The sequence below is a fragment of the Peromyscus maniculatus genome, chromosome 1 (genome assembly GCF_049852395.1).
Source record: "Peromyscus maniculatus bairdii isolate BWxNUB_F1_BW_parent chromosome 1, HU_Pman_BW_mat_3.1, whole genome shotgun sequence".
Lineage (NCBI taxonomy): Eukaryota > Metazoa > Chordata > Mammalia > Rodentia > Cricetidae > Peromyscus > Peromyscus maniculatus.
In genome coordinates, this window is record NC_134852.1 from 165,479,466 (window position 1) to 165,492,201 (window position 12,736).

Consider the following 12,736-nt stretch of genomic DNA (forward strand, 5'->3'; position numbering starts at 1 on the left):
AAAGAGTTGATTTATACATTGAAACTGCTAAACTTATTCCAGATGATTCAAAATTAGCTTTGTTATTTATTATTATTCAATGACAACATATAATCAGAAATAGAAACTATCCATGGTATATTAACACATTTCAGAACCTTACAGGTCTACCAGGCACTTTATTACAAGGTAATGATGAAACTGATCAGCTACAGGGAGGAAATGTGCTAGAAGTCTCAGAATTTCATTAAAGCCATGTTAATAACAAAGGTTTGAAGGACTTTTCTTTTGCTTGGAAATAAGCCAAGGAAATTTCCCACGTGTTCTCTGTATAATCATTGCAAATTAGTAATCATCTATAATAGTCAAACTTACAGTCATGTTAGTCAGATTTTTGAGATATGAACAGATATTTTAGAGTGATAGGTAATCTTTTATGAAGTTTTTGAATTCAAAGACCTACAGATTGTCGCATTTAAAATATTTTAAGAACGTAGACTTTCCTGGACAGTGAGACAAGTATGTTCCTGGCAGCACCAATTACTTCAAAGAGGGTGATAGGCATCTAAGAAACTCATTATGGAATTTGCTTTCAATGTGGCAAAGGCTAGCCTTTGGCCAAGAAACTTCTTGCCTAGACTGCTTGACAGTATGTTATATAAACTCGACACGCTGGACCCATAGGAAAATGACCACTGAACTTTGCCAAAACAAGGCAAATTTTCTTTTTATCCTAAAAATTTTCTTTGTATCCTAAAATATTCCTACAAATCCTAAAAAAAATTTCTTTGTAAAATTTTCTTTGTAATTTTATATGTAATTCCCAAATATATATGTAATTTTACTATATATAATTTTACTTTATATGTAATTATATGTAATTTTATATGTGATTATATGTAATTTTAAATTATATGTAATTATATGTAATTTTATATGTAGTTTTAAGAAAGCTACGCCCAAATTCCTAAAATTTTCTTTGTATCCCTAAAATCCTAAAATTTTCTTTGTATGAGAAAATTTTCTTTGTATCCTATGCCTAAAAATTTTCTAAAATTTTCCTAAAATCCTAAAATTTAAAATTTTCCTTATAGCCTAAAATTTTCTTTGTATCCTAAAATTTTCTTTGTATCCCCTAAAATTAAATTTTTTTCTTTGTATCCTAATCCTAAAATATCCCTAAAATTTTCTTTGTATCCCCTAAAATTTTCCTAAAATATCCTAAAATCCTAAAATTTTCTAAACTTTTCTTTGTATCCTAAAATTTTCTAATCCTAAAATTTTCTTTGTATCCCAATATCCTAATCCTAAAAAAAAATCCTAAAATTTTCTTTGTATCCTAAAATCCTAAATTTTCTTTGTATCCTAAAATTTTTCTTTGTATCCTAATCTTAAAATCCTGAAGGATGGTCCTTCAGGTTCCTGCCTTACAGAAGAAATTGCCAGACATTCTGCAGAACATACAAGAAAGTGACTGATGAACTTTGCCAAAATAGGTGGGACAATTCTTCAAATTTCCTGCTTCACTGAAAATTATTCCAGATACTCTAGGCCTATAAGCTGAAGATGGATGCCCCAATGTTAGAAAAGAACTTTGAGTGACTGTCTAGGCAACCAGATGTCTTTTGTCATTTCTAAAGTTTTGGAAGTGCTTACAATGCACTTCCTGTTTACTCAGGTAATATTATTTATATCCTTCTGGGGTCTTTAATGGAGTTGAAGACTAACTGGTTATAATTATAATTTTCTTTAATTATGATGAAAGATAAATTAGATAAGCAACTTTACACTTACAGAGATAGGATAAATAACAGAATGTTTTATTTAATCTTGTCAAATGCACATAGACTAAATATTGTAACTGTAATTCTTACTTGATAACTGTTTTGTTATATGTAATCTTACTATGTTGAAATGAAAACTTTCCTTTTTGATTAGACACAAAAAGGGAAATGCTGTGGGACAGGCTTTCTGCATGCTGTGAATATGCTGCTACCATTGGTTAATAAATAAAGTACTTTGGCCCATGGTATGGCAGGATAAGAGCCAGGAGGGAAATCCAAGCAGAGATACATAGAGAAGAAGTGTGGAGTCAGGGCAGACAGCATCCAGCCACCCAAGGAACAAGATGCCAAAAGACTGGCAATGCTGTGGTCACATGGCAAAATACAGATCAATAAAAATGGGTTAATTTAAGATGTAAGAGCTAGCTAGCTAACAATAAGCCCGAGCCATAGGACACACAGTTTATAATTAATATGAAGCCTCTGAGTAATTATTTTATAAATGGCTATGGGACTGCAGGACTAGGCAGGACAGAGAATGGCTTCAGACTACACTAGTAAACTTCTTTGCTTTTTCTAGCTTAGTTATTAGACTTACATTTCCATCTACATTTTAGCTTTAGTCTTCTTCAGTGTTTCTATCTCCACCTCCATAATGAATTCTATTCTCAATTCTTGGATTGTCATTTTCATTTCTATCAGGCTTCTGTTTGTGTTTTTGCTACTCAGATGTTTATTTTCCTTAATTGATTTATTCTTAATTTAATTGAACTGCTTCTCTGTGTCTTCTTTAAACTCCTTGAATTCATTGATGTAGTTTGTGATTATTCTCTTAAATTCTGTGTCATAATGTTCATATAGGAAATTCCCATTGGTAAAAATCTTTACAGATCTGATATGTTTTGAAGAAAAGATACTGGCATGATCTTTCATATTCTGATATTTTTGCAATGGTATATGAAAATGTGGATTTCTTTAGTTATTTCTAAGTTTTATATGGAGCAGTTTGAGGAATAATGGAGGATGTGTGGGCAGGTTTAGGGAAATGATTTGGGTGGAATGAAGTCAGTTGAACAGAGGGAGTTGACCTGGTGCTCAGGATTTGCTTCATTGTCCTAGCCTGGGCTATGGAGCTAGATCTATCTGGGTACAGGTTAGAAATAATGTAGAAGGTTCTTGTAGGTTGGAGGATAGCTAGCTAGAGAGTGTTCTGTGCAAACTCTACAGATGTTTTGTGTTGTAGGCATAGGAGGCCAAACTAGGCTTGGATACCAGATAGGTAGGACTTAGTCATGATGTTGAGGTTTGTGGAGAAGGAGTGAAGAGGAAGGACATGGAGACTCACCTGGCTATACAATGAGATGTCTAGTGTGTGGAGAGGTTGGATGAAATGCAGAAGATGAACTGTGGGAGTTGTAAATAAGGTGGGTCCTATAGGAAGCCTAGAGGCCAGTTGCAGTTCTGGTTTGATTGGTCAGACTAGACAAGGGCATTGGTTGTGGGACAGAGGATATATCAGGAGAGTTTCAGATAAGGTCTCAGTGGGGATTTGAGGGAGAATTGCAAGGGTAGTCCCAGGAGAAGATTGGGGAAATCTTAAATTTTTAAATATATAAGAAGAAAAATATATACCCAAATTACATATGTTGTGATAAGAAGAAAACATCTCTCCTTTACAATGCTTAAAATGAGAGAATAAACTGTCATAGGGTCATCTCTTCATGTTTGAGAAAATCTAATATCAGAACACTTGTACAAATTGCTAAAGTTGCTTAGGTAAAAATTTAGTGAGGCTTTCGATTTATTTTGTGTACAATCTGGTGTGGAACAGCTGTGATTAATAAATGGAAGCTCTTCCCTCTAAACATCTGTTACCCAATATCTTCATAAGTGCTGTTAGACAGAAAAGAACACTGTCTCCCGCTGTCTCCAAGGTCAGGTTGAAAAGTCAATGTAAGTACATGAGTCTCCAGAGACACTCAAAGTGTACTGTTCCCCATGAGATTTATTCTGCTTATGCTCTCTGCCCTCTTATTGGCAATAGTACAAGACCAGGTTCCACTTCACAGCAGAGCTGCACCTGTGAAGAAGGAGAACAGCAAAATGCTTTCCTGGATTAGTGTGTTAGGTCTATGCCATACACTTATTTACTTCTAGGGGTCTGTTCCTAGCACAACAGTAAGTAGTAACAAATATATATGTATAGGCTGTTAGATCTGTAAGTGATGTTAAAACTCTCAGTCACTTTTATCTCATAAGTGTCACATAAAGTCAAGTTAATGTGTAGAAAGGGGCAGCAGCTGAGTCACAGACAAAATAATACTAATAATTTTTCACTCTTGGACCACTGCCCTTGGCACTACTATGCTGCTGTAGGGTAGCCAGACTTCCTTGTTCTCTAAGGACATTTAGATCCTGGGGTGATAGTTTCATTCCAGAGGGAGAAAAAGGTCTAATTTTCTGATATTTATAATGTTCTATGGGATTAGAAGTCCACATATTACAGCTCCTTTTTAATTTCAGAAAGCTGTAGGACTTTCAAGGTGCATTTGACATGTCAATTGCTATGTCCCTTTTCTTGGGAGCATCAACTGTTAGACATTAGTACTGTATGCTGAACATTCTGAAGAAACCAGCAAAAGATGAGAAAGATCATTGAAGGTATGGGTATACATTTACATGTCTTAAAAATGTCAGAATCTCTTATAACTTGCAAGAACTTATATAATCCTTCTAATGTAAGTGCAGCTGTAACCTGTGAAGAAGGATGAATTTCACCATGGCCGTCTAATAGAATAATATTACTTAAATTGTCTGTTGCCTTGAATATAAGTGATTATTAATGTAGAGGAGTTGGTATCCTCAAGATTCCAAAGTTGAAAGTAGCTCTCAGGTTAAGAGGCAGGCTCATGTTTAACTGTCAGGTGTTACTTGATCCACCATGTAAATGGAACAGTGTACACCATGAAATACATGTCGTTTGAGGACATAGATTCTGTAGAGAGAAAAAAAAATGTAACTCCTCGTTCCCTTGTAATCTATTGTTTCTCAAACACAAATAAAACAGATTAGTGTGATATCAATAGAAAATATTAGCCTCTGTGAAAAATAAAGCCCATTATATGTAAAGAGAGTAATTAAATTTGCTTTTATTTTTTGAAAAACTATACTCTTAGGTTTCTGTATATCTAAACCTCACAGAGAATATGCCTCATCTAGCAAGATGTTATCATCTGGTCCATGGTTCAAAGAGAAGAATCCAAGGGAAGAAGACCTTGGCAAACTAGAGATAAAACAGTATCCATGGAGCAGCCCCTAAAATCACTGCATAGCTACAGCTAGTGAGCTAAACTTGGTGCAATTTTCAGAGGTGGGAAATACATTAGATAAGTTTTGCTACTAAAATATAGCAAAGTTAATTGTATGTACCTACATTGCCCTTGCTGCCAAGTAACTTTTAGTATATTTTAGACAAGAATGTTTGTAAGATGTAGCAAATAGCAAATCAGTCATTTCAGGGTTACCAATATAAATATTATCATATACCAGGAATCTGTAAGAAATCCTAGGATTATAATTAAAAAGCTCTATTAATAATGAAGAAGTGACAGTCTCCATTTGTACTAATCCCAGATAAGTGACTTAATTCAGCCAATTTCTATCTATTATAGGCTCCTTCATACTAGATGATGCTCACAATTTAGTTAGAGACCTTGGTGATATGTAAAATTTCATGGTAAGTTCTATGTAGAACAATTTTTAATTTCCTCCTTTCATTCTAGGAGCCTATCATAATTCCCATGTAACACAGATGCAGAATAATACTTCAGAGATGACTCAGTTTATTCTTTTGGGGTTAACAAATGCTCCAGAGTTGCAAATCCCTTTATTTATCATCTTCACTCTTATTTATTTGACCACACTGCTCTGGAACCTTGGGATGATTATGTTGATTCTCCTGGACTCCCGACTTCACACTCCTATGTACATTTTTCTCAGTAACCTCTCACTGGTAGACTGTGTTTATGCCTCAGCTGTCACTCCCAAGGTAATAGAAGGATTTCTCACAGAACACAAGATCATGTACAATGAATGTGCTGCCCAAATGTTCTTCTTCATAGCGTTTGTAATTATTGAAGTTTTCCTGCTTGCCTCAATGGCTTTTGACCGTTATGTAGCAGTATGTAAACCCTTGCATTACTCTACCATCATGACAACTCAAAAATGTGCCCTGCTTGTTGCTAGTTCTTACATCAGTGGACTCTTACAATCTTCCATCCATGTTGTCTTCACTTTCCACCTCTCCTTCTGTCATTCCAATGTAATTAACCACTTTTTCTGTGATATTCCCCCATTGTTGGCTATTTCTTGTTCTGATATATATAATAATGAAATTGTACTGTTCATGTTGGCAGGGTTCAATGCTACTTCAACTGTATTGGTTATTTTGAGCTCCTACCTACTTATTTTTGTTGCAATACTGAGGATGCGTTCTGCTGAGGGCCGCAAGAAGGCCATTTCCACCTGTGCATCCCACCTCACCACTGTTTCCATCTTCTATGGTACAACAACCTTCATGTACTTACAACCCAGTACTAGTCACTCCATGGATACTGACAAGATAGCTTCTGTGTTCTATACGATGATCATCCCCATGTTAAACCCTCTCATCTACAGCCTGAGGAACAAAGAGGTCAAGAATGCCTTCAAGAAGGTTGCTGTAAAAGCACTGTCTTCACTACATTAGTCAATTAAGTATAAGTACTTGAAAATAATATAAAACTTCAAAGTAGCTCTTTATAAATATTTTAGTTGTAATTATTTTATACTTTAATTCCTCTTAATAGATATTTCATAGATGAAGTCTTTTTTATTCATACTTTTAAAATTTTGACTAGGCATAGATAATTTTGGATATTTTATTACTGAAATAAGGCACTTGAATATTAAAAATAAAAGATTCTAATCCTATATATTATAATACTCCACATAAAACTACACTCTATGTGTAAATTGCTGTTCTATAACTATTTCCTCTGAATTGAAACACTCATCCTTGGAAGAGGAGAGAGTTGCAGTCCTGTAATCCTTTACTTTACATCTAGTATCCAGTTATGAGTGAGTACAAGCAGAGGATAACCAGATTGCAACTGACAACTCCAGAGAGGGTACCTAGTAAAGAAGACCCTAAGAAAGACACAGGGATCCCTCAGCGACAGAGAAATGGATGAGATCTACATGAGCAAACTGGACGTGACGGGGTAATGAAGGCAAGGGTCAAGGGAAAGAGAGCTTAGGGGAGTGGGAGACCCCAGCTGGATCAGGAACAGAGTGGGAGAACAAGGATAGAGATATCATGATAAATGAAGACTCCACGGGAATAGGAAGAAGCAGAGTGCTAGAGAGATCCCCAGAAATTCACAAAGATGACTCCACTATAGACTAATGGCAATGGTCAAGAGAGTGCCTTAGCTGACAAACTCTGGTGATGTGATGGCCGAACACCCTAACTGTCATGATAGAACTCTTATCCAGTGACTGATGGAAGCAGATGCAGAGATCCACAGCCAAGTCCCAGGTGGAGCTCTGAGAGTCCATCCAATCAGCAAGAGAGAGGAGGGATTATATGAGCAAGCGATATTGAGACCATGATTGGAAAAAGCACAGGGACAAATAGCCAAACTATTGGAAACACATGAACTGTGAACCAATAGCTGAGGAGCCCCCATGGAACTAGACTAAGCCCTCTGGATAAGTGAAACAGTTGATTAGCTTGAACTGTTTTGGAGGCCCCATGGCAGTGGGACTGGGACCTGTCCTTGGTGCATGAGCTGGCTTTTTTTTTTTTTTTTTTTTTTTGGTTTTTTGAGACAGGGTTTCTCTGAGTAGCTGGCTTTTTTTAATCTAGGGACTATGCTGAGTCACTTTGCTCAGCCTTGGTGCAGGGAGGAGGGGATTGGACCTGCCTCAACTGAATCTACCAGGCTGAGCTTACTACCCAGGGGAGACCTTGCCTTGGAGGAGGTGGGAATGGGGGGTGGATTTGGGGGGAATGCCGGGAGGTGGGAGGAGGAAGGACAGGGGAATCTGTGGCTGATATGTAAAACAACTAGAAAATCTCTTATATAAAAATTAAAAAAAAAGAAACAACAACAACAAAAATGAAATGAAGAGTGGTTATAAGACAAGAAGTAAATAAAAATTAAAAGCTCAGATGTCTCAAAATACTTAAAAGACCTAGGATGACAATGGAACTTGCACAGCTCCAGATCTTATAAAAATAAAATACTCACAGAGTCAGGTCTTTAGAACTATAACAGTAAAAAAAAAATGCTAGAAAGAAGAGACTCTTAATCCAAGCTTCTTGTAAGTTTTTTATTGAGCTCTAGAAATTCAGATTTCTTTCTGAGTGGTCACCCATTTTGGGTGGGCTTTCTAAAAGTGAATCTTTTCTAGCAACACCCATGTTACTTTAGAAAATGGCACACACACACTCATGTAATCACAGTCACTACTAAACTCATGGGTTCAGCAAGCTATACTTGGAATTGCTTCTTTGGTCTTGCACTAGGGCTCTGTCTGGGTTGAATAAACATTTGTTCACATCTCAGGATAGTTGCTGTGAGATTTTCTGTATGGCAAATATGTTGCTCTGATTGGTCAATAAATAAAACACTGATTGGCCACTGATTGGCAGGAAGGATAGGCGGGACTAACAGAGAGGAGAAAAGAAAGAACAGGAAGGCAGAAGGAGTCACTGCCAGCTGCCGCCAGGACAAGCAGCATGTAAAGATGCCAGTAAGCCACAAGCCACGTGGCAAGGTATAGATTTATGGAAATGGATTAATTTAAGCTATAAGAACAGTTAGCAAGAAGCCTGCCACAGCCATACAGTTTGTATGCAATATAAGTCTCTGTGTTTACTTGTTTGGGTCTGAGCGGCTGTGGGACTGGCAGGTGACAAAGATTTGTCCTGACTGTGGGCAAGGCAGGAATACTCTAGCTACAGATAGTCGTAAAATAGAGCTGCATTGATGGCAAACCATAGACAGATAAGTAGATAGACAAGGCAAGTGTTGATAAATAGAGAGATAGATAGATAGATAGATAGATAGATAGATAGATAGATAGATAGATGATAGATAGACAGATAGATAGATGATAAATAGATAGGTAGACACCACAGTTAAATTCTCAAATATTCTTTAAAAATTTCATTGCTTTCTTGAGTGTTTCATACAATGTGCTGAGATAATATTCACCACTGCTTGTCCAACATTTCTTCTCCCCTACACATCCAACTTTGTGCTTTTTGATTTTTTTCACTTCAAGACCAAATTTGTGTATTCCATATAATCTTGAATATATGGGTGTGGTAAACTTATCTGTGGCTACATTTTTAGAGAGAACTGTCTCTCTCTCCCAGCAGCTATGGATTACCAAAAACTTCATGATGACTGTATACTCAACTCTAAGGTTTCCATTGAGTTTTTCGATTTCTTCATTTCAGCTTTACTTCTCTTCAATAGTTCTGTTTAATGAAACCAGTTTTCAAACCCCCAGGTTGTCTTTGTTATTTTACTGAAGCACATGTTAGGGTATTCTGGGAGATCAATGAGGTATTTGTTGCTATCCTTGCTAAGTTCATTAAGCTGTTTGTTGATGTCTTATTTAAATGCTTTGATTAATTTCAGAAATTTTATGATTTTTCTTTAAATTTCTTTGTCCTGGTGTTCATCCAGGTAATTTTTCATAAAATACAAGTCTACAGGACCAGGAAATTTTAGGGAACATAGATGGTTTTGTTCTTACACATTGTCTGTGTTTTTATGATGAGTTCTAGCATGTGGACTTCTTTTCTTGGTTGTGTGTCTGATCTGAGAGATTCTACGTTGCCTCCAACTATGTTGCCTGGATAAAGCAAGAGGGCTGGGGATGGCATGGGCAAATAAGGTTCCAGGGAATCATCAAGTTGTATCTGCATACAGATGTGAAGACAGGGGTTGACCTGGAATTTGAATATAGTGCAAGTGATCTAGAGTCAAGAAGACTCATCAGACTGTACACAGGATGTAGGATTTCTATAAACCTTGGAGGTTGTTTGTGGCTTGAGTAGCTGGAATGGAAATGGGGAGAGAGAGCAGCAGCACATATGTTGGCTAAAGTTTCCCTGGAAGCAAGTAGGCCTGGGATCTGGTGAGTTTTAAAGAAATTTTAAAAGTCTGAAGGAAGTGTGTTCTCTCTGACAAACAGCTGTCAGATTAGGGGAACTGGAGTGGAAGAGAGTGCGAGGGAGGACAAGGTAGCCTACCTGTGTGTGATGCATGTCCTTTTATCTAACCTTCGGCTCTTTTTGTCAAATATGAGTAAATTTAATTTTTGTTTCTTTGAGAATTTCATAAATGACTACTGTCTTTATATTATTTATATCCTTTCTTCTTCCTAGTTAACTTCTTCCTTGCTCCCAACTTCCTCTCAAATTCATGATTTTCTCCTCCTCTATGCATCTATATATCACAATATATACCATATATATATATATATATATATATATATATATATATATATATATATATGGCTCATCACTTGGGATTGGATAATCTACTTGGGGCTTTGTCCCAGGTATAAACTGATTCTTCTCTCAGTATCCATTTCCATTTTTTTGCTTAATTTCTACCAAATGTGCTACCATAAATTTTAGCCAATAAGTAATATTTCTGATTTTCTTTATTTAAATAAAATACAAAATAAAAACCCCACATTCTTCCCCTCTCAGGAAGCATTTCTCTGAATTTTTTTGACAGCTTGTAGATGTAACCAACCGTCTTATTAAATAAGAAACACAGAAACAATGTAAAAGAGAAAGCCGAGAGGTCAGAGCTCAGAGCTAAAATCACACCCTTCCTCCTGCTGTCCCAGCTTCGCGAAAAGAGGGCTACTTCCTGTCTGTACGCCTTTTTTATAGTATTATTGTTCTGCCTTCTCATTGGTTGTAAACCCAAACATGTGACGGCCTCGTCACTGTCTGAATGTACAGCCCCCTAGGTCTTAAAGGCATATGTCTCCAATGCTGGCTATATCCCTGAACACACAGAGATCTATGGGATTAAAGGCGTGTGCCACCACCGCCACACTCTTGCTATGGCTCTAATAGCTCTGACCCCCGGACAACTTTATTTATTAACATACAATCAAAATCACATTTCAGTACAATTAGATTACCACCACAACAGCTTCTTGTTGTATCAAGATTCCTGGTATAACTGACTTCCAATTGTATATATGCATATATGTATTCCAGTTTTCCTGTTTTCTAAATTTACCTCAATCATGTTTCATGATTTATATTTTGCAGGTCCTTTCTTATTAATTTCAGTTTATTCAAAATTTTTATTTAATTGTTATTATAATTGAGATTCATTTCTTAATTGCCTATTTGAATTTTACATTGTTAATTAAAAGAAATACAATTGAGTTTGTGTTCATTATTTTATCTTATACATCTTCGCATTTATTAGCTGTAACAAATTTCATTAGTGGAGTTTCTAGTATTTACTGCTTATAAGCAGTACATACAACTCTTCAATTTTTCCCTTCTGATTTGGGTAATAGGCATAGAACTGATGTATGAAAATGTCACATTGTAACCTATAAATTTGTACTATTATGAGCTGATCATTTTTTGAGATAATAAGAGGAGTTTGTGAGTTGGCCAGGAATTATAAGTAGTTGCTACCTTAGAGAAGACCAAGGTTTGGTTCCCAGCACTTACATGGCTGCTCACAACTGCTTGTAACTCCAGTTCAAGGGATTTCAAGGCATTCTTATGTCTTATGAGTGAACCAGATACACATATCATGCATTAACATATGTGTGGACAAGACTGAAATAAATTTTAAAAAGATAAATATTTTAAAATACATTTTTAAAAAAGGAAAGAGTAGTTACATCAAGATTGCATTGGTAAGGTAAGCAGAATTTTTAATAAAAGGAAAAAATATTTTCAGATCATTTTATGCCCTTTTAGACAAAGAAAAAATGTGTGAAGATGTAAAGTTGCCTTATCCAGAGACCTTAGTAAGACCATTTTTTAAAAAATTTTTGCCGCCTGACTTAGATGTGATACCGAGAGCCTAATAATCTGAGGTTCTCTTAATAAAGTTTTATTTCCTCATGTCTCATAAGCCACCTCAGACCAAATACAAACCACCCTTGCTGTCTCCACCAAAGTGAGGTGGAAGAACCAATATGGGATCACAAGCACATAGAGACATCTGACCTCTTGGCACCTCTATTCCAGAGTTATGAGAAAGGTTGCTGTCCCTGCCTTGATATTTTATAGAGATAAGCCACATTCTGTCCCACAACATAGCTCTACTACATGTAGCAAAGGAGATAATTTCCTAGTTCTGCACATTGGACTGATGTTCTTGACATGAAGTGACCCATGTCACTCATTTGTGTCACTAGAACACTAAGTATCACAACATTGTACCACCATGGTCAGTCAGAACTGTAAAAGTATATGGAACACCTGATAATTTTATTTTACAGATGAAACAAAAATGTGAAAATAAAACCAAGAAAAAAATAGCTGTCCTACCGAAAATACTTCTAGCCAACTTATCATCTTTATTCTTCTATTTTATCTGCTCTACTGCACAGCTCAACAGCTTCCACATTGCATGCTCATGACCATCAGATACTGGAGTGAATATTGTTATAAAGATGTGGAATTCCAAATTTTATTCTGTTTAAAAGATTTTTATGAGATTAGAAATACAAAACTTATTGTTCCCTTTTTGGAATTGAGAGGACACAGCACTTTATACATCCATTTGACATGCCAACTGTTTAGGTATTTTTTTTAGGATTAGTTTACATTAACTACAATGTCAATGTCACAATCCATGAAGTAATCAGATGGTATATGGACAGTAATGACTCTAATGGGTTTAATTTGAATATTAGTA

At 36.0% G+C, this 12,736-nt stretch overlaps 1 protein-coding gene across 1 annotated transcript; it reads left to right on the top strand.

Moving 5' to 3' along the window:
• The first annotated feature begins 5,571 nt into the window (after positions 1–5,571).
• LOC102903479 (olfactory receptor 5B12-like) lies at positions 5,572–6,510 on the top strand. The gene has a single exon (XM_006995040.3). The coding sequence runs from the start codon at positions 5,575–5,577 to the stop codon at positions 6,508–6,510; it is 936 nt and encodes a 311-aa protein (XP_006995102.1). The 5' UTR covers positions 5,572–5,574.
• The last annotated feature ends 6,226 nt before the right edge of the window (positions 6,511–12,736 follow it).